Source organism: Oncorhynchus kisutch, linkage group LG25 (genome assembly GCF_002021735.2).
Source record: "Oncorhynchus kisutch isolate 150728-3 linkage group LG25, Okis_V2, whole genome shotgun sequence".
Lineage (NCBI taxonomy): Eukaryota > Metazoa > Chordata > Actinopteri > Salmoniformes > Salmonidae > Oncorhynchus > Oncorhynchus kisutch.
Window position 1 is genome coordinate 2039618 of NC_034198.2, and position 22818 is coordinate 2062435.

At 46.6% G+C, this 22818-nt stretch overlaps 1 protein-coding gene across 2 annotated transcripts in view; it reads left to right on the plus strand.

The window, feature by feature from the left end:
- The first annotated feature begins 556 nt into the window (after positions 1-556).
- The window catches only part of LOC109881733 (proline-rich protein 12), a 58218-nt gene continuing 35956 nt past the window's right edge, over positions 557-22818 (plus strand). The window contains exons 1-6 of one of the 2 annotated variants that reach the window (XM_020473849.2): positions 557-1670; positions 12788-12942; positions 13301-13465; positions 13742-18060; positions 18626-18814; positions 19052-19709. In XM_020473849.2, coding sequence (XP_020329438.1) covers positions 1588-1670; positions 12788-12942; positions 13301-13465; positions 13742-18060; positions 18626-18814; positions 19052-19709 — 5569 coding nt within the window. In that variant the 5' untranslated portion in view covers positions 557-1587. Of the gene's footprint in view, positions 1671-12787; positions 12943-13300; positions 13466-13741; positions 18061-18625; positions 18857-19051; positions 19710-22818 lie in introns of both variants that reach the window. The other variant, XM_020473848.2, reaches the window with a different exon arrangement.

Genomic DNA, 22818 nt, shown 5'->3' on the forward strand with positions numbered 1-22818 from the left:
AAAATATAGGACGAAACACACATCACGACAAGAGAGACACCACAACACTACATAGACACCTAAGACAACAACATAGCATTGTAGCAGCACAAAACATGATACAAACATTATTGTGCACAGACAACAGCATAAAGGGCAAGAAGGTAGAGAGAACAATACATCACACAAAGCAGCCACAACTGTCAGTTAGTGTCCATGATTGAGTCTTTGAATGAAGAGATTGAGATTAAACTGTCCAGTTTGAGTGTTTGTTGCTGCTCGTTCCAGTCGCTAGCTGCAGCGAACTGAAAAGAGGAGCGACCCAGAGATGTGTGTGCTTTGGGGACCTTTAACAGAACGTGACTGGCAGAACGGGTGGAGGATGAGGGCGGCAGTAGATATCTCAGTTCCCAGTTTCATCCTGCTGCATGTAAATCTGTGCTGTATGTAAAACTCATCCGGATGCTTTGCAGGAAGTTGTAACTCTGAGCTGGAAGCCATACTGGATGTAACATCAGAGGATCCAGCCCCTACTGGTATAGCCCCTCCCCTTCTCACGAGAACGGTTTCCACTAGTTCCTACAGCTACTAAGTCAAAATGGGATTTATCGTAAAAAATCCTGAAAACAAAAACGTGGTTTTTGGTCTGAATTGAAGGTTTGGCATAAGGTTAGCAGTGTGGTTGAGGTTAGGATTCGAAGAAGAGGAAATGTGCGGGGGTGTTGACTTTGCCACTGTGGTAACTAGTGGCGAGCCGTGAGAACCGGTGGATGGAGGACACAACAGACCCAGTGCGCCTGTGTTTGAGCGACGTGGGTGGGTGAGGGGAGGGAGAAAGGATTGAGAGCCAGCCGCCTTCAAAAATGGCGTCTTCCGAGGAAAAAGACTAAAAATATAGAAAACGAGGCCTACTTTCCGTCTTCATCGATTTTTGGAATTTAGATGATGGTTTCCAGATGTCGCGATATCGTCGTAATCATTATTTTGTAATGTAAAAAAAGGAGAAGGAATGGTAGAAGCCTATATAGATAGCAACCCAGTTTTATTTTGATGCGTCGACAGGGCTAGCTAGCTATTAACTAGTAGCATCTGCTAGCCCACAACGATTTCATGATGGGAAGGCATTTTGCATGTTAAATAAATCACGATTACTGTTCTATGATCATTTATCGTTTGATCCTATTTGGAACAGTCGTGAGATATCGATGTTAATCTTTTCAGTCGCGGATCAATGCATTTGCTCTAGCAATAAAGGGAATGGTATACGGCATGAATGTTTCTCTGCAATTTATCGATAATTTATCATGATCGTGTATAGCGTCGTTGCAATTTGGCAGTTGTGGAAATTATATTTAGAGGAAAGTGTAGGAAAGGAGAGACTGATTTTTGGAGGTGGTTGGAGTACATCCCCTGACCCCCCCTTTTTGTCCAGTTTTCTCCTCCCCTCCATTTCTCTTTCAATATACTGTTTTCCAATCCCGATGATTTTCTAATGAAACGGGGAAAATAGTCTAAAATCGATCACGGGGAAGACTGATACCCCAAGTCTGTGAAAATTCCTAATACTTAGAGTTTTAGTCCTTGTAACACATTTCTCATAAATGAAAAATGGATAGAAATTACCCGGGAACAGGGTTCGGTGATTTGGGCGCAGGAGCCGGATGGAGTTATGAGAGATCAGCGAAAGCAAGGTAAGCAATTGATCCAGTCCTGCAAATGTTTGCACACTAGCTAATATATTGCATTCTCTTTGCGTGTATGTAATCGATTGGTTGTTCATTTGGTACATTCACATTGATCTGTAACCTGCCTACAGGCAACATCGCGTTGTTACCAGTATTATAAATGGATTGGAGCAAGCCGTGTGGGGGTGGTGGACTAGCTTGTAGGGCTCTTGAAAATGTATAGAATGCGATTGACAGACTAAAAGCATGGTTTTAGGTAGACCGAGGGGGAGGGAACGAGATTAAAGAGGGGGGTGGGTTGGAGTATATGTCTGGACCATTATAATAATTATAGTAGTATATCCTTTTAGAATAGTTTGACACATTGACTGTGAAAACAGCCCATATCTTATTCATAGGTAAATGCACACGAGACTATTGCATTTGCAAGAAACTGCGATTACAATGCCCAGTTTGTATCTTTCTAGTTTTTCCTCCTGTGACATAGCTTGATACGTTAGTTTCACATATTAACTGAGATGCTTCCGCCTGTGATGTAGCAAAGTTGTTACAATGTAAATTGTTTGCTTGCAGTGATTTAGCGCGAGGTGGCAGTCGTCGAATGTTGCCAGCTCTGGTGCCGTGAAGAACGATAATGGTTGACAGTCAACACATTGGCTCCTAAAATAACAGCACAACTCTAGGTTTTGTGCATAGTTAAGTTAAAATGCATTTCACCCAGTCTTGATAGCAGATCAAATACATTAGGTAGCTAAGTCTTTATTTTGATTGATCTTATCAGTGTTTTCAACATATTGCCATCATACCATATCTACCATGATATGATTTGGTTTACTAGCTAGTAGGCTACCTAGCTAATGACAAAAGCTAGCATGGTACATGGTCGGATCATGGCTATTTAGTAGGCTTGGGCGGTACACCCTATATACCATATACTGGGTTATTTAGAAATGGACATGGCATGGTTTTTCAATACTGTCAATACCGTTAACTATTTAATTGAAGTTTTAAAATGCATTTAAATATTTGTAGTTACTTTTTAAGTAAATACCTGCTGCCAACTTGTGCAATATGTTAGGAGATAAAGCAGATTGAGTTCTTCATGTCACATTATTTTACAGTATTGTAATGAAACGGGCAGGGAGCAGGTCTTGAACTAACCCGAAGTCCAGTGCGCTATCGACCGTGCTGCAAAAGCATGCTCAAGCGGCCGAGTCGATATCCGCGCTTATAAACCCAGGGTCATACACTACTCCCTCCTTTCAAAGAGCGCGTCCTCGCGCTAGCTTGCGACTCTACGTCTTACAGGAACGCGCTCACCGGCCAAGCACACGCACTGTCGTGGATGCAAGGTCCGATCCCTTCTGACACCAATGTAATGAAACAGCAGGGAGCAGGCCTCGAACCCTGCCTGCTAGCCCAAAGTCCAGCACGCTATCGACTGTGCCGCAAAAGCATGCTCAGCTGCAGAGTCGATATCCGCAGTTATAAACCCAGGGTCGTTACACTATGAAGCTTACCGTAGTTTCACAGAGCCAGTCACGTGTTTATTTGGTAATAACGCAACGAGAGAAAGCCGGAGTCCAGCTGTGTATTGACAGTGGTCGAGTATTATATTGAAAAGCAAGAGTTTTTTTTGTTGCTTAAATATAATGATCGGGGACGTGCACTTCAGTTTTACTTCACAGAAAATACATTAGTGCAACACATTAGGCAGAAAATGTCATTCCCATCAGATGGCAACAGATGGCAACCAGTAAATTAGCTTACAATTAAAAAAAATATTTTTGCAAAAATTATGCATGGACATCATGTTTCCAATGTTTATAAAAGAATGTAGCCAGCTACATTTCATACTGATTTGCTTAAAGTTCATATTTAAATGTACTGGAGAAAAGTCAGCTGGCCACACCAAGAAAAGTAGCTACACATCAGTCAGAGCGCTGTCTGCTGATATTATGGCCTTTTGTGAATTCTTAGCCGAGTGGAGAATTACAACTGAAGCAAAAAATTACAAGAAGAATTGTCGATCTCCGTTTACAAAATGCATCATGATATTTCTAATGCATTTTATAATTATTTATTGCATGGAAAAATGTAGTTCTGTGTTGACGCGACCCCTCAGATATCTAAGCAAGTGGCTGAATTAATAAGGTGATGGGGCATCATATAGTGTTTGCTTCTTGCTGTGTTTGACAACTCATCCAAAGTGCTTTGACATCTGAACAGCAGCCACTGCTTGATTTCCTTGCATTTTTCTCATCTGTTCTTGGCCAGCAGGCAGGCCCGTTACCCTAGCGACTCCACACAGACACATGCTGCTTTAGCGCCAGTACAGTTTTTCCTTCAGACAAGCTTGTCAACAATGTCTCTCATTCACATTCGCTTGTCAATATCCAAACTCGCCAACAATGACATTCGGTAGCTCCTACCTACATATGTATAACTTTGAGCTGGATTGCCTGTCTTTGCAATTAGTTTATTTTTGTTTGTACTCATTAGCATATTTAGCTAGCAGCTTCCATTGATATTTGCTATTACTTGTGCAGATGTTGTTAGAATTCTTGTAATAGACACACAATGGGGGTCAGAGTTTTTTTTTTTTTTTGCACCCTCTTGTGTACTACGCTGGTAATACCATAAATCCCGGGATGAGAGAAGGATGGTATGACTATGAAAATCTGGATACCGCCCAACCCTTCAGCTAGCTATCTGCTTAAGTTTTTGAGATGATCAATCTGTCTCGAGAAGCTGGTTTTTACATATTGTTTATATTTATTCCTGAACACATTTCTGTTTTTTGGCAATGTCAATTCTTGTGATTCTTTTCAAAATACTTTTATTTTCGCTTGCTGGACAGGCAAACGCAGCTGAGTAATAAACTGTAAACCAATCAAAACTTGTGTACTTTCTCTGCTGATCACGTCTGCCTATCACGTTATCGGTATCGAAGGTGCCAACCAAGTGCTATTCACCAAGCATGGGCTGATTATCTCACCTGTGAGAACCATTCTACAGCAGTTTAAACTATCCCTACCTTCACTATTTAGACATTGGGACCGCATATGCATTTGCCTGTTGTGTTTTTGTTAAAGAACAACTACAGATAAACACATTTGTTTGAGCATCTCAAAGACTAAATTCAATGTAGAATCAGTTTAACCGGTGACCAACTGATTATTTTACAATTGTAACATTTTGTTAACGAAATGTGTTTAATTGTTTATTAGGCTACTGTGCAGTCTACAATACGTACTGTAGTAAACATGGGAAAGTGCCTAATTCCTTACATTAGGGAGAGCAGACCATGTCTGTACTAGAGAATGCTGGGCACGCGGGAGACCAGGGTTTCCCGTTGGGGAGGAAGGAGTAGGCTGTCCTTGTAAATAGGAATTTGTTCTTAACTGATTCCATATGTGTTATTTCATAGTTGTGATGCCGTCACTATTATTCTACAATGTAGAAAATAGTCCAGATAAAGAAACATCCAGGTATGAGTAGGTGTGTCCAGACTTTAGACTGGTACTTAATTCATTTGATTAATATTATGGTGTTTCTAATCCATGAAACACTTAAAACCCTCCGGGGTTCTGTTAGGATGGAACGGAAAATATGGCGCTGTACAACGTGATATCCGGCAGTACAGCACTGGGCTATTTCGCAAAAGAATCCCTGTGTCTTGCTTGTCTCAGAGCAACGCGAAACAGTGGTAAAATAGTTGTAGGCTTTTGCTTCTAACTTCAATATGCTCTATAAATAAATGACCTACACCATTTTTAACAGTATATCAATTTTTTTTTTTTTTTCCAATGATTTGTCTCTCTGCCAACAATTACATTTAGAGGATTGGAGGAGTCTAATATCTAAGGGGCATTTTTCATTAGGATCTGTGAGAATATCTGATTATCGGAGGGGCTTTTTATATAATTCTAAATTAATTAATAATCGCTTTCTTTAAAATGTAACAACATTTTGGAGATTTAGTTTTAATTTAACCTAGAGTGAGTGAGGAAAAAGGCAATTCTTGAATATGGGGTGAGACATTCTCACTAATTTGTAAATAAAGACGGTTTGTTATTTCAAATGATATATTTCTGGAGAAATCTAACTTGATTATTCAGCAGACATTACTTGCTTAAATTCAGTCAATACATAAAATGGAATATTTTAACATTTTTGTTTCTGCAGGCTTGTCTCAGAGCAGCGCGAAACGGTGCTGAAATAGACGCCCACAGCAGGAAGGCTATGTATTCTGTGCCCACTCGTGGTATCTCTCTTCGGTTACACATGCTTGGAATAGCATAACGGTCCGGGCGTCCCTTGCTGTGCCTGGTGAACATTTGGTCACGTTCTGTTGTCAGAAGAGGAATGGAAATGTCAGGGTGAACCGAAAACCCGCCACGTATTGTTTGTTGACTCTGCCTATCGAAGGGGGAGTTCCAGAAAGGCAATGCTACCAAATACTAATTGAGTGTATGTTAACTTCTGACCCACTGGGAATGTGATGAAAGAAATAAAAGCTGAAATAACTCTTTACTATTATTCTGACATTTCACATTCTTAAAGTGAAGTGGTGATCCTAACTGACCTAAAACAAGGCATTTGTACTAGGATTAAATGTCTGGAATTGTGAAAAACTGAGTTTAAATGTATTTGGCTAAGGTGGATGCAAATTTCCGACTTCAACTATGTGTGTGTGTATATCATTTCTTACTGAGCCGTGATGCCCGAAGGTTGCCTTTGCCGATCGCTCATCATCTTTATTCATCAGTGAGTCAAATCAAATGTATTCATATAGCCCTTCGTACATCAGCTGATATCTCAATGTGCTGTACAGAAACCCAGGCTAAAACCCCAAACAGCAAGCAATGCAGGTGTAGAAGCACGATGGCTAGGAAAAACTCCATAGAAAGGCCGAAGCCTGGTTCCTCTCTAGCTTATGAGGGGTGGCCAGTCCTCTTCTGGCTGTGCCGGGTGGAGATTATAACTGAACATGGCCAAGATGTTCAAATGTTCATAAATGACCAGCATGGTCAAATAATAATAATCACAGTAGTTGTCGAGGGTGCAGCAAGTCAGCACCTCAGGAGTAAATGTCAGTTGACTTTTCATAGCCGATCATTGAGAGTATCTCTACCACTCCTGCTGTCTCTAGAGAGTTGAAAACAGCAGGTCTGGGACAGGTAGCACGTCCAGTGAACAGGTCAGGATTCAATAGCCGCAGGCAGAACATTTGAAACTGGAGCAGCAGCACGGCCAGGTGGACTGGGGACTGCAAGGAGTCATCATGCCAGGTAGTCCTGAGGCATGGTCCTAGGGCTCAGGTCCTCCGAGAGAATTAGAGAGAGCATACTTAAATTCACACAGGACACCGGATAAGACAGGATAAGTACTCCAGGTATAACAAACTGACTCTAGCTCCCCGACACACAAACTACTGCAGCATAAATGCTGGAGGCTGAGACAGGAGGGGTCAGGAGACACTGGTCCCATCCGATGATACCCCCGGACAGGGCCAAACAGGAAGGATATAACCCCACTCACTTTGCCAAAGCACAGCCCCCACACCGCTAGAGGGATATCTTCAACCACCAACTTACCATCCTGAGACAAGGCCGAGTATAGCCCACAAATATCTCCGCCACGGCACAACCCAAGGGGAGGGGGGAGGGACAACCCAGACAGGAAGATCACATCGGTGACTCAACCCACTCAAGTGACGCACCCCTCCTAGGGATGGCATGAAAGAGCACCAGTAAGCCAGTGACTCAGCCCCTGTAATAGGGTTCGAGGCAGAGAATCCCAGTGGAAAGAGGGGAACCGGCCAGGCAGAGACAGCAAGGGCGGTTCGTTGCTCCAGAGCCTTTCCGTTCACCTTCACACTCCTGGGCCAGACTACACTCAATCATATGACCCACTGAAGAGATGAGTCTTCAGTAAAGATTTAAAGGTTGAGACCGAGTTTGCGTCTCTTTTGGGTAGGCAGACCATTCCATAAAAATGGAGCTCTAGGAGAAAGCCCTGCCTCCAGCTGTTTGCTTAGAAATTCTAGGGACAATTAGGAGGCCTGCGTCTTGTGACCGTAGCGGACGTGTAGGTATGTACGGCAGGACCAAATCAGGGAGATAGGAAGGAGCAAGCCCATGTAATGCTTTGTAGGTTAGCAGTAAAACCTTGAAATAGGATGATCTTCGATACTGCACGGTACTGTCTTTCCAAGCTAGTCGGAAGACTTCCAGTTTGGTGTGGCACCATTTCCGTTCCAATTTTCTGGAAGCTTGCTTCAGAGCTCGGGTATTTTCTGTATACCAGGGAGCTAGTTTCTCATGAGAAATGTTTTTAGGGTTGCAACTGCATCTAGGGTATTGTGGTTAAAGGTTAAATTGAGTTCCTCAGTTAGGTGGTTAACTGTTTTTTTGTCCTCTGACGTCCTTGGGTAGGCAGAGGGAGTCTGGAAGGGCATCAAGGAACCTTTGAGTTGTCTGTGAATTTATAGCACGACTTTTGATGCTCCTTGGTTGGGGTCTGAGCAGATTATTTGTTGCAATTGCAAACGTAATAAAATGGTGGTCCGATAGTCCAGGATTATGAGGAAAAACATTAAGATCCACAACATTTATTCCATGGGACAAAACTTGGTCCAGAGTATGACTGTGACAGTGAGTATGTCCAGAGACATGTTGGACAATATCCACTGAGTCGATGACTGCTCCGAAAGCCTTTTGGAGTGGGTCTGTGGACTTTTCCACGTGAATATTAAAGTCACCAAAAATTAGAACATTATCTGCTATGACTACAAGGTCCGATAGGAATTCAGGGAACTCAATGAGGAACGCTGTATATGGCCCAGGAGGCCTGTAAACAGTAGCTATAAAAAGTGATTGAGTAGGCTGTATAGATTTCATGACAAGAAGCTCAAAAGATGAAAACGGCTTTTTTTTTTTTGTAAATTGAAATTTGCTATCGTAAATGTTAGCAACACCTCCGCCTTTGCGGGAGTCAATGAATCCAATGGATTATTATGGATCCCTATTAGCTACTCTTCCTGGAGTCCAGCAAAATTAAGGCATTTTATACCATTTTAAAACATTACAATACATTCACAGATTTCACAACACTGTGTGCCCTCAGGCCCCTACTCCACCACTAACACATATCTACATGACGAAATCCATGTGTGTGTGCCAATGTTTGTTGCAGTCCCCGCTGTTCCGTGAGGTATTTTTTAATCTATTTTTAAATAAAATTTTACAGCTTGCGTTAGTTACTTGATGTGGAATAGAGTTCCATGTAGTCATGGCTCTATGTAGTACTGCGTGCCTCCCATATTCTTCTGGACTTGGGGACTGTGAAGAAACCTCTTCTGGCATGTCTTGTGGGGTATGCATGTGTCTGAATTGAATTGAACGAATTCAACATGTCAAAACCTCTCATAAATAAAAGTAGTGATGAAGTCAATCTCTCCTCCCACTTTCAGCCTGGAGAGATTGTCATGCATTTTATTCATATTATCGCTCTGTATACAACCAAGGGCCATCCGTGCTGCCCTGTTCTGAGCCAATTGCAATTTTCTTAAGTCTTGACCACACAACTGAACAGTTGTCAAGGTGCGACAAAACTTGGGCCTGTAGGACCTGCCTTGTTGATGGTGTTAAGAAGGCAGAGCATCGTTTTTTTTATTTTTATAGACGGACTTCTCCCCAACTTAGCTACTACTGCATTGATATGTTTTGACCATGACAGTTTACAATCTAGTGTTACTCCAAGCAGTTTAGTCATCTCAACTTCTCAATTTCAGCTCAATTTCCACATTACTTATTACAAGATTTAGTTGAGGTTTAGGGTTTAGTGAGTGTTTTGTTCCAAATACAATTATTTTAGGTTTAGAAATAATGAGGGCTAACTTATTCCTTGCCACCCACTCTGAAACTTACTGCAGCTCTTTGTTGAGTGTTGCAGTCATTTGTTGCTGTAGTAGATGACATGTATAGAGTCATCCGCATACATAGAAACTCTAGCTTTACTCAAAGTCAGTGGTATGTCGTTAGTTAAAATTGAAAGAAGCAAGGGGCCTCGACAGCTACCCTGGGGAGTTCCTGATTCTGACTGGATTATATTTGATAGGCTTCCATTGAAGAACTCCCTCTGTGTTCTGTTAGACAAGTAACTCTATCCACATTATAGCATGGGGTGTAAAGGCATAACACATACATTTTTCTAGCAGCAGACTATGATCCATAATGTCAACAGCTACACTGAAATCTAATAAGACAGCCCCTACAATAATTTTATCATCAATTTCTCTCAGCCAATCATGTCGTTTGTGTAAGTGCTGTGCTTGGTGAGTGTCCTTCCCTATAAGCATGCTGAAATTCTGTTGTCAATTTGTTTACTGTGAAATAGCATTGAACCTGGTCAAACACAATTAGAAGTTTTAGAAGTTTACTAAGGGTTGGTAATAGGCTGATAGGTTGGCTATTTGAGCCTGTGAAGGGGGCTTTACTATTCTTGGGTTGCGGAATGACTTTAGCTTCCCTCCAGGCCTGAGGGCACACACTTTCTAGTAGGCTTAAATTGAAGATATGGCAAATAGGAGTGGCAATATTGTCTGCTATTATCCTCAGTAATGTTCCATCTAAGTTGTCAGACCCCGGTGGCTTGTCATTGTTGATAGACAACAATCATTTGTTCACCTCTTCCACACTGACTTTACGGAATTCACAAGTACAATTCTTGTCTTTCATAATTTGGTCTGATATACTTGGATGTGTAGTGTCAGCGTTTGTTGCTGGCATGTCATCCCTAAGTTTGTTTATCTTGCGAATGAAAAAGTCATTAAAGTAGTTTGCAGAATCAGTGGGCTTTGTGATGAATGAGCCATCTGATTCAATAAATGAAGGTGCAGAGTTGGCTTTTTTCCCCAAAATGTAATTTAAGTTGCCCCAAAGCTTTTTACTATCATTCTTTACATAATTTATCTCTGTTTCACAGTGTAGTTTATTTTTCTTTTTATTTAGTTTAGTCACATGATTTCTTAATTTGCAGTACATTTGCCAGACTTAATTGCCATACCTTTTGCCTCATCCCTCTCAACAGTTTTTAAATTCCTCATTAATCCAAGGGGATTTAACAGTTTTTACAGTCCTTTTCTTAATGGGTGCATGTTTATTAGTAACTGGAATAAGTAGTTTCATAAATGTGTCAAGTGCAGCGTCTGGTTGCTCCTCATTACACACCACAGACCAGCAACTATTCTTCCCATCATCAACATATGAATCACTACAAAACATATTGTATGACCTCTTATACACTATATTAGGCCCAGCCTGACCTCTTATACACTATATTAGGCCCAGACAGATTTGGGAGAATGTCAGATGAAACCAAAATATAACTTTTTGGTAAAAACTCAACTCGTCGTGTTTGGAGGACAAAGAATGCTGAGTTGCATCCAAAGAACGCCATACCTACTGTGAAGCATGGGGGTGGAAACATCATGCTTTTGGGCTGTTTTTCTGCAAAGGGACCAGGACGACTGATCCGTGTAAAGGAAAGAATGAATGGGGCCATGTATCGTGAGATTTTGAGTAAAAATGAGTCATTGCGCATCAGCAATTATTGACAAATGCATCTTACCAGACGTAGCTACTCTGTCCTGGCGATACACAGAAAAAACAGCCATCTATCCGTGTCGTTCTGCGACGAGGACTGTGAAGCATAAAATATTACAGTTTTTAATGTCCCGTTGGAAGGATAGTCTCGACTGTAGATCAGCGAGTTTGTTATCCAGTGATTGCACGTTGGCGAATAGAACTCCTTCCATTTAAGAATGATGGAGGCCACTGTGTTCTTGGGGACCTTCAATGCTGCAGACATTTTTTTTTGTACCCTTCCCCAGATCTGTGCCTCGACACAATCCTGTCCCGGAGCTCTACGGACAATTCCTTCAACCTCATGCCTTGGTTTTTGCTCTGACATGCACTGTCAAATTTGGGACCTTTTTCTATAGAAAGTTGTTTGCCTTTCCAAATCATGTCCAATCAATTGAATTTACCACAGGTGGAATCCAAGGTAGCCTAGTGGTTGGAGCATTGGACCAGAAATCAAAAGGTTGCTGGATTGAATCCCCGAGCTGACAAAGTAAAAATATGTTGTTCTGCCCCTGAACAAGCAGTTAACCCACAGTTCCACGGTAGGTCGTCATTGTAAATAAGAATTTGATTGTAACTTACTGGCCTAGTTAAATAAAGGTGAAATAGTTTGTTTTATTTTTAGCATGTTGTAGAAACATTAAGGATGATCCATGGAAACAGGATGTACCTGAGCTCAATTTCGAGTCTCATGGCAAAGGGTCTGAATACTTATGGGAAAATGGTATTTCTGCCTACATTTCTAAACCAGTTTTTTTTTCTTTGTCATGAAGGTGTGTGTAGATTGATGAGGAAAAATCATGTAATTATTTTTTAGAATAAGTCTAACGGAACAATGTGGAAAAAGGGAAGGGGTCTGAATACTTTCTGAATGCACTGTAGACCTATACGATGCAACCCTGCATAAAGCAAGCTCTGTCAGCTTGTGTTTGATTGCTGTGCTGATCTCTGCAATGTGGATAGTTGGAATACACCACACAATGCTACTAATGAAGAAACATATCCTGTATGTAGGCCTATGAGTTACCTCAAAATTGACATGGTATAACATTTTTGAGATGGTATCAAGTCATTTTTTGGGTGGTGTTAATGGGCTTCCATATTGTAGGTCCATGCATAAAGTCATGTGTTGGTAAAATGTCATGGACAGGAATAGTAAAGGAAGTCTACAACAGGCATTAAGATGGCAATCATATTTTAGTATTCATTGAGCTACAGTAATCATTTTATTAGGATGGAAGTTGACTAATGCATCTGAATAACTTTAAGATCTCAGTTTTCAGTGTGCTGTAGTCATGACCTTCAAGCTAAACGGTGTTCTCAGTGGATTCACAATGTAGGCCTATTTACATAGGGTTTGCATCTGTTTAAATTTAACGGGGTCTCCCAGGGGTCACCTTTTGAACGAAGGTTTAGGAAAATGAGGGCAATTGGACTTGAACAGTTGAATAAATTACCTCTTCTCCTCCCTAGTCTCGTCTATGGAAGTTCCAGATCATCACACCCCGAGTCGGAACTTCTCCATCGACAAACCTACGGCACTCCCCATCCTCTGCAGGGCTATTCGACCAATCACCACCCAGGCAGCTCTGGCCAAGGCGGGGCTTGGGGAGCAGGACGGAGTTTGGGTGAGGGAAATGTCACACACATTTAATTGTGTCGCCACAGTACAGGTGTTATGACTGGCCATGCTGCTGGCACTAAGGTTGCAGCCACTGAAAAATGCAGTTTCTATGGAAACCCCTTTTGTGTGTGTGCAGGAAAAACCTGTAGTTTACCTGGTAACATATCAGATTTATAACATCTGTTTGGACTACATCATTGTATTATGTTGTAATGGACACTTCTTGACCTATTCATCCCAGTTATGCCATTTAATCACATAGATATAGAAATCTCTCTAAATGCCCTGTTGAGTTTGCATAATCTGTGAAAAGGGAAATGGTGGTCACGGTTTACTCATGGTTGTATTTGTTGTCCCATCAGGTCTCTCTGGACTGTTTGAAACAGGCCTGCACCATGCCAGCCCTTCTGGTCCAGATGCTTCGGTCATGAATCTGATCTCCGCTCTGGAGTCCCAGCGAGGTCCCCAGGCTCCTCCCTCCGCCTCCTCCCTCCTCTCCCAGTTCCGCACGCCGTCCTGGCAGACGGGTGAGCATGTGACCAGCCCTGTGTTGACATTCAAAACGGGGTGGCGAAAGTCTTTCACATTTCCAACGCCTCACAGGCTCTATCAAATTGTCATTCCTCTTTCAATGTCTGCATTATTGGTGAGATTATGTTGGTTTCATGTGCATATTGGATTATTTTAGCTTTTTACTTGTTGAGGGAGTGTTTGGGGGTACAATTATTTAGTCATACTTGTCAGTTTTTTTCTGTTGATGGGCTTTGAATAATAGTCGTCTTGTCTCTATCTGGCCCTGACAGCGATACACACCCCTGCCCCTGCTGAGCTCTTCATCTCTGGGCCCCTCCCCGGCTCGGGCTCCTTCACCTCTTCCTCGGCCCTGTCCGCCTATCAGCACCCGGCCTCCTTCTCCAGCCGCTCCTTCCCCACCCTCCAGGACACGCCCACGTTCAACTCAACCTCCAACGGACTCCTCTCCCCCCACGACCCTCTGTTGCATATCAAGGGTCCCTCTCAGTCCAGCCTGGGCTTTGACCGCCTCCTGCCCTCCCAGGGCGCCGCCACAGCCTACCGGGGCGGCCAGGACCCCACAGGCGCCTCGTCGGTCCAGGCCTCATCAGCGCGGCACTTACAGACCCACCAGTTCAACCTGCTGTCCTCTCAGCTGCAGGACCAGTCCTCCCAGTTGTACAATGCCTCAGTGTTCTCCTCAGCCCAGGCTCAGGCCCAGTCTAACTCGATCCAGGAGAGGGCTGTGCCCCGGCAGGACAGCGTGATCAAGCACTACCAGCGGCCCACGCCTTCCCAGTCCCAGCTCTCCTCCTCAGCGGCCCACTCCCTGCAGCATTACCTCAGCTGCGGCGGGGCTGGGTACCAGCAGATCGCCCACCACAGGCAGGCCGGACTCTCTTGCAGCCCCCTGGGCGACCAGAGCCCCTCGGACCACAAGGCCTCTTCCCGGACGGAACAGGTGTACCGGCCCATCATCCAGCCCCCCTACTCGATCTCCACCTCTTCTTCAGCAGCGGGAAAGGGCGCCAAGAGCAACTCCAGCAACGGCTACTCCTCGACCAGCTCGGCGTCCTCCTCCCGTACCCCTCACACGCCCCCTTCTGCGTCCTCCAGCTCTTCAACGACCTCCTCTTCCTCCTCTGCCTCGGGAGCCCACCCCTCCAACTCACTCCCCCCCTCCAGCTCGGCCCCGTCTAGACAGCAGCCTCCCCCTCAGAGTGCTCCAGCTCCCCAGCAGCAACCCCCTCCTACCTCTTCCACATCTGTCCAGCAGCCCTTACCCAAACACAGCCTCTCAGGCTACGGCTCACCCGTGCCCCCAGTGAAACCCCCCGCCACCGCTCTCACAGGCCAAACCCCACCACAACAGCAGAACCAGTCATACTCTCCCAGCCAGCCCCCTCCCTCCCACCTACCCCAGTCCTATGGTGGTTTCAGCTCCCCTCAGGCCCAGGACCTGAGCTCAGCCGGAGGAAGAAAAGGCTACGGAAGCCTGGGAGGGCGAAGCCAGTCGTACTCGGCTGATGTGGTCTACGGGGCTGACTCTGCCTATGGGTCCGTCCCCTCCTCTCTGGGCGGAGTGGGATGTCCATCGCTGGGTTACGGCCCAGGCCACTCCCCAGCTCTTTTACAGTCGAGCGGGTCGTCGGTGGGCGGAACCTCAGGAGGCGGTGGTAGCAGCACCGCAGGAAGCGGGAACTCCGGTTCTGGAGGAGCTGGGAGTAGTATGGCCAATGAGAGAGTAGGTGGCGCCAGAGTAGGGCCTTACCATATCCCTGAGTCTATCCCCTCTCCGTCGGCTAACTCTGGGATCATCCGTCCAGGGTTGCACTCCCCCACCCCTGCCTGCCCCACCCAGTCCCCGGGAGGAACGGCCTCCCACAAATACATCTCCTCTGTCCTCTCTCCCACCTTCATCTCCTCCCCTCAGGGCTACCCCGACACCAGAGGTCCCCAGTCCCAGTCCTACCACCCCACCGCCAACAAGACCAAGTCCGACTCCAGCCGCATGCTAGGTGTGGGCTCCCAGAGGACTCAAGAGGATGTGGACGATGATGACGACTTTTTGATCCAGCACCTTCTCCAAGCCCAGGCCAGTCCCACACCCCAGGCGTCCCATCACCACTCCCAGCAGCAACAACCTCAACAGACGGCCCAACAACAGGCACCTCTGCAGCCTGTCCCCTCTACCACGGACGGCGGCAAGGGGCTGTCGTCCTACGAGCTTGGCAAGAGCTCTGAGGAGAGGTACCACCTCCAGAGCGTCATCCGCACCCACAGTGCCACCTCCAGTGCCGGTGCCGGATCTGGGGGCGCGGTCACGGGCCTAGACAGCCAGCTGGAGATGTCTCTCAAAAAACATCAACAACAACAGAGGAATGACAGTGAAGGCGGTGGCAGGAGTGGCGGAAGAGGAGGTGCCGAGCAAAGCCACCCCCATCTACACCACCACGACTCCCTGGGGTCGGTGGTGCACTACGGCCGGAGCGACCCGTACTCCCAGCACTCCCTGGGCCCCCAACACTCCTCCCACGCGCAGCAGCAACACGCCGCCTCCCACACCCACCTACAGTCCCACGCTCACATGGAGCTGCAGAAGAATCCACAAGAGCGCTCCGAGCTGGTGTACCCTCGCAAGAACCCCGAGGTGCAACAGCACTCTCAATCCTCGGCCTCCCTCATGGATTCCCCCACGGACCAGTCCCACCAGCCGCCCCACCTGCTCCAGTCTGTGCTGTCCCACACCACTCGCAACAAGATGGAGCCCCATCAGCAGCAGCATTCAGTGGGCCAGCAACAAGCAATGATGGATGGAGCCGGAGGGAGAATGGGCGCGGGCAAACACCAGTCCCAGACCCAGCAGGCCTCCCAGCTTCAGCTACAACTCCAGTCCCAGGCTTTGGAGGTCGCAGCGGCAGCGGCTCACTACAACCACGGACCTCCTCGGCAAGACCCGAGCCAGTCCAAGCAGCGACAGCAGAGCTCGGTGGTGTCCTCCCTGGACATGCTTGACCGCTCGCTCTCCCAGACCTCCAGTGCGGACGGAGGGGGAGTGGAGGAGAGGAGAGGAGGAGGAGGTGGTGGTGGTGCAGGAGGAAGAGGTGGAGGGAGCGGAGAGCGCCACAGGCAGCAGCAGCAAGAGCAGCAGAGGCTCTCGTCCCACCACCCTCAACACCCCGCCTCGGAGCTCCACTCGTTCCTCTCTGAGCCCGACATGGGCTTATCCGCCCCCTTGCACGTGCATCACCTCCCCCAACACCATCAACACCCCAACTCCCACCACCAACAAAGCCACTCGGGGCACCACCCCCCCCACTCCCATGGCCACGCTCACCCCCAGGCTCATACTCACCCCCAGCCCCTTCCCTCCACCCACTCCCAGCAACAGGAGTCCCAGTCACACCCGTCCCAGCTCACCCCAGGCCAGCAGGTCCAAATAGACCAGCATCAGCGCACCGAGCAGCACCCATTCGACACGGTCAGCCCTGGGGAGAAAAGCTGTGGCCAGAGTCAGAACCGCTTTGTCACACTCACCTCTATCTGCTTCCCGGACTCGCTCCTGCAGGACGAGGACCGCTCCTTCTTCCCCGGCATGGAGGACATGTTCTGCTCAGACGACTTCTCCAAGTCGAGTTGTGCCGGAGGCGCTGGCCCAGTGCAGGAGGAGATGAACCAGGAGGGACCAGGAGGGGGCCATGAGGAGCCCATGAAGGATAATTCAGGAGGGGGAAGCGGAGGAGCCGGGTATGAAATGCTGGGCGACCAGGGCTATGGGCAATACTGCCACAGGCTTCCCGAGTCCGGCAACCGCACCCTGGACCTGGATGAGCTGCCGTCCACTGTTAACACGGCGCAGCTGGGCCTGATCCAGTCCTCTAGTCCAGGCGGGTGCACCGGTGGAACTGGCACCGGCCCTGGAGGCCTCACCTCGCCCATCTTCTGCTCGTCGCGCCCCAAGAAGCTCCTCAAGTCCAGCTCGTTCCACCTGCTCAAGGAGCGCCGAGACCCCAACACACTGCCCAAAAAGAGCTACGCGCAGGAGTACGAGTTTGAGGATGATGAGGACAAGGACAACCAGCCTGCGGACATCCGTCTGAACAGCCGCCGGCTCCCTGACCACCTCCCCGACCTGGTCTCCAGCTGCCGTAAGACAGGAGGGGGAGCCGGAGGAGGAGGCACGCTCAGCCCCCTCATGGGCGACCTCGACTTCTACCACTCCCTCTGCCCCCCTCCCCAGCTCCTGCCGCAGGACGGGCCCAAGAAGAGGGGCCGTAAGCCCACCAAGCCAAAGAGAGCAGGGCCTCCAAGGCCCAGGGGTAGGCCCCGCATTCGCCCGCAGCCCGAGCAGCACGCACCCCGTGGAATGATGGGAGGTGAGATGGGAGGAGGAACCGAAGCAGGAAGTGGGTATGGAGGAGGAATTGAGGTTAAACGGAGCAGGGGCCGTGGTGGTGGCGGAGGCCGAGGGAGAGGGAGGAGAGACGACATGTTTATGGAGATAACTGGGAAGGAGCAGATGCAGCAACACCACCTTAATCGGCAACAGCATCAACTTCACCACCAGGCTCCACCCCCACAGCATCAGGAGCCCATACCGCATCTCAAGGTGAGCGTGGATAATGGAACTGAACTTTGTTAATTCCCAGGGGGAAATGTAGATGTCATTTTTTTTATTTGACCTTTATTTAACTAGGCAAGTCAGTTAAGAACAAATTCTTATTTTCAATGACAGCCTAGGAACAGTGGGCTAACTGCTTTGTTCAGTTGCAGAAGGACAGATTTTTACCTTGTCAGCCCGGGGATTCAAACTTACAACCTTTCGGTTACTAGTCCAACGCTCTAACTGCTAGGCTACCTTCTGTCCCATGTCATTGCAGGCTTATACTTAAAGGGACATTACACTTTTAAATCAAAGTTTGTCAAATGGTTTCAGATCTTTAAAGTAGTCTGTCAAGATTACACCACATCTTGTAAGTATGGATCAACATAACCGATGACATGGGATGCGATTGCATCAGGACATCAGACTCCTTTTGAGTTCCAAATACATCTGACAACTTTTAATTTGAGTGTAATGTTCCTTTAGGTGGTGGGAATAGCCACGTTTTCTGTATTGTACTTTACTCTATTGGCATTTTAATCAAACATTTCCGCCGTTTTTCCTGTCTTAGATCAAACTGCCCATTGGCTCCATGTCCTCTTCCGAAGCCCTGCTGAGGACCGACTCTCTGTCCGGCACGGACCCCGCTCTATCAGACGGCTCAGTGGGCTCTGCTCCCTCCCTTGGCCTAAGTCCTGGACCCCTGTGCGAAGGGGTAGACTCCCACAGGACCCAGGACAAGAGCAAGCAGAAGAGCCAGGTACAGAGTGACGGAGTGGATGGCGAGGGCATGGATGGAAGGGTAAGGGACGATTACTCTCTGTTTGGCCACTCAATCAGTCAGCAATTATGGTTAATCCTGCGTGTTGTATGTGACAAAATGTTAGCCATAGCTCGTCAAATGAAGAGGGAAACCAATATTTCCCTCTCTCATGAACTGTCTATTTTCTCTCACTCTCTATTCCCCCCGTAACCTCTCCCTCTCTGTCTCTCTCAGGGGAATGAGAAATCAGGCTGCATGGCCTCCTTCATGGACTTCCTCAAGTCGGGAAAGAGACCTCCGGGCTTGGAAATGCAATCAGGAAACAGTGACGTCTCCCCTCTCAAATCTGACGGGCTCTGTCCCCTGTCCCCGCCACCCCCTCCAACACTGCCTCAGTTCGGTGAGGGCAAGAGCAACAGCGGCCTAGGGGGCTGCCCCAGTCCCTGCAAGCGCACCCTGGACGACGAGCTGAAGAGGAACTTGGAGACGCTGCCCTCGTTCTCCTCAGATGAGGAGGATTCGGTGGGCAAGAACCAGGACCTGCAGAAAAGCATCTCCTCGGCCATCTCGGCTCTCTACGACACGCCGCAGCTGGCCTCGCTTCAGCAGCCCCCACCTTCTCCCCCACCCCAGTCCCAAGACCAACCCAGCCAGGCCCCGCTCACACCGACCACCCTGCAGCCCCCAGCCCTTAGCCCCCAGCCTCCCTCACTCAACCCTCACTCCCAGCCCCAGGCGGCCGAGCCGGCAGTACTACAGCGAGAGGACCAGGAGATGGAGGAGAATGAGGAAGAGAGGAAGGTCCATGGAGGGGGTGATAAGGAGAGTGAAGTGAATGATACGGAAGAGGAGGAGCCAGAGTTGGAGATACTTGGTGCGCCCAGATTGGAAGGTAAGGGAAATACCGGGCCGATATGATCTTGTTGTCGATACAGGTATTACAAAAGGGGAATCAACTTTTTAATGAAAGTTATTGCAGCAGAAAATACATTATTATACAGTGCATTTGGAAAATATTCAGACCCCTTGATTTTTCCACATTTTGTTATTTTATTCTAAAATGGATTAAATTGTTTTTTTCATCATCAATCTACACACTACCCCATAATGAAAAACGAAAAACCTGTTTTTAGAAAATTGTGCAAAGTTATGAAAAATAAACTGAAATATCATATTTACATAATTGTTCGGACTAGTGATGCACTGATCTGAAATTTTTGGGCCGATATCCAATATTTTCCTTGCCTAAAAAAACGATACAGACATTTACAAATTTAGTGGCCTTTTAACCATTCTAGTACAGTTAAATAGTTAACACCTACACATGGACGCAGCGTTCTAAGGCACTGCAAGAGGCGTCACTACAGTCCCTGGTTCAAATCCAGGCTGTATCACATCCGGCCGTGATTGGGAGTCCCATAGGGCGGCGCATAATTAGCCCAGCGTCGTCCGGGCCGTCATTGTAAATAATAATTTTTTTCTTAACTGACTTGCCTAGTCAAATACACACTGACCAAAAAGTTATTTCGTTGGCATTTACGTGTGCCCCCATTACCAGTGAAACATAATCAAAACCTATTTCTTTCACTTACTTGCAGTGCTGTGTCATTGTTCATTTGTTCAGTCGTTTCATTCTCAACCAGATTTTTTTTGGAACGCCATGTTGGGTCTTCTCGTGTCAAAAAAGCCACACGTCAAATTACACGTTGACGTGCCAAATAAGCTTGTTGACCAATCAGGGCCTGAATATGACTGCACGTCACACAAGAATTTAAAGCGCTAATATTTTTTTACGTAGTTATTACACATTGATTACAGTTTCACTCGTATTTCATTTGTCACAATGATACCTATGCTATGATGCTGGTAAAGTTGTCTCACGCACCTACAGTGCTGGTCATAAAAATAAAAAAAAGCCAGCTAGCTCATGGATGCAAACAATCTGTTTCAGTAGCTATAGTTAGCTAGGTATCATCTAAAATAACCCTAATTAATAAGACAGTTCTTATTTGATTAATGGTGGTCTGACCCAGGCTATGTGAAGTTAGCCACAATAAGGATTAGTCACAATAATGGACTTTGCGGTTAGCCTTCAAAATAAAAGCATGACATAATTCTACAATTTGTGTTCATTTGCATCACTGTCAATGATGTACTTTTATTTTCACAGCAAAACTGCAAATTCCACTATTGTGCCTTATTGTGGCTAGCTTCACAACCTGGTCCGGGTGAGCCTCACTAGCCAGATGAAGCTAACTGGCTGCTTTTTCTACTGGCGTGCTTGGTAGTGTGTACAGGTGCTCGACCAGTCGGCGAAAGTCAACATCACCCACGACAGAGAACTGAATTCCATTATCTTGGCTTAATTGGATTTCGCCTTTGAGTTGACTCGCCAAAATGTTCTTACTCTTTCAAATGACTGCTTGACTTGCTGACTGCTCGATCCACACAGCAGATCTTGTGGGCTAGGTTAGGAATGCTGTGTTGCACGTGAAGCTCAACATTTTATGTGGCGTTATTACGTTATATAGGTATGCACGGTAGCTTTGACATCGGTTTTTAACATCTGCATTAAACTAGACATTGGGCCGATACTGATGTTGGCATTTTTAGCTAATATTGGCCAATTTCTGGTATGTTCACCGGTATATCGTGCATCCCTAATTCAAACCCTTTACTCAGTACTTTGTTGAAGCACCTTTGGCACTGATTACATTCTTGAGTCTTCTTGGGTATGACGCTACAAGCTTGGCACACACGTATTTGGACAGTTACACCCATTCTTCTCTGCAGATCCTCTCAAGCTCTGTCAGGTTGGATGGGGAGCGTTGCTGCACAGCTTTTTTTTCAGGTCTCTCCAGGGATGTTCGATCTGGTTCAAGTCCGGGCTCTGGCTGGGCCACTCAAGGACATTCAGCGACTTGTCCTGAAGCCACTCCTGTGTTGTCTTGGCCATGTGCTTAGGGTCATTGTCCTGTTGGAAGGTGAACCTTCGTCCCAGTCTGCGGTCCTGAGTACTCTGGAGTAGGTTTTCATCAAGGATCTCTGTGCTCTAGTCATCTTAGCCATGATCCTGACTGGTCTCCCAGGTACTTGTCGCTGAAAAACATCCCCACAGCATGATGCTGCCACCACAATGCTTCACCGTAGGAATTGTGCCAGGTTTCCTTCAGACTTGACGCTTGGCATTCAGGGCAAGGAGTTGAATATTGGTTTCATCAGACCAGAGTCTCTTGTTCCTTGTGGTCTGAGAGTCTTTAGGTGCCTTTTGGCAAATGCCAAGCAGGCTGTCATGTGCCTTTTACTGAGGAGTGGCTTCCGTCTGGCCACTGTACCATAAAGGCCTGATTTGGTGCATCAGAGATGGGAAAACCTTCCAGAAGGAAAACCATCTCCACAGAGAAACTCTAGAACTCTCTGTGACCATCGGGTTCTTGGTCACCTCCCTGACCAAGGCCCTTTTCCCCTGATTGCTCAGTTTGGCTGGGCGGCCAGCTCTAGGAAGAGTCTTGGTGGTTCCAAACTTCTTCCGTTTAAGATTGATGGAGGCCACTGTGTTCTTGGGGACCTTCAATGATGCAGAAATGTTTTGGTACCCTTCCCCAGATCTGTGCTGAGCTCGACACAATCCTGTCTCTGAGCTCTACGGACAATTCCTTCGACCTCATGGCTTGGTTTTTGCTCTGTCAACTGTGGCACCTTTTTATATGGACAGGTGTGTGCCTTTCCAGATCATGTCCAATCAATTGAATTTACCACAGGTGGACTCCAATCAAGTTGTAGAAACAAACAAGGATGATCAATGGAAACAGCATGTGCCTGAGCTCAATTTCTAGTCTAGTAAAAGGTCTGAATTTTAATGTAAATAAGTTTTTTTTTGTTTTTTTAAATAAATTACCCAAAAATTAAAACCTGTTTTTGCTTTGTCATGATGGGGTATTATGGGCAGATTGTATTTAAAAAAAATCTATTTTAGAATTGGACTGTAATGTAACAAAATG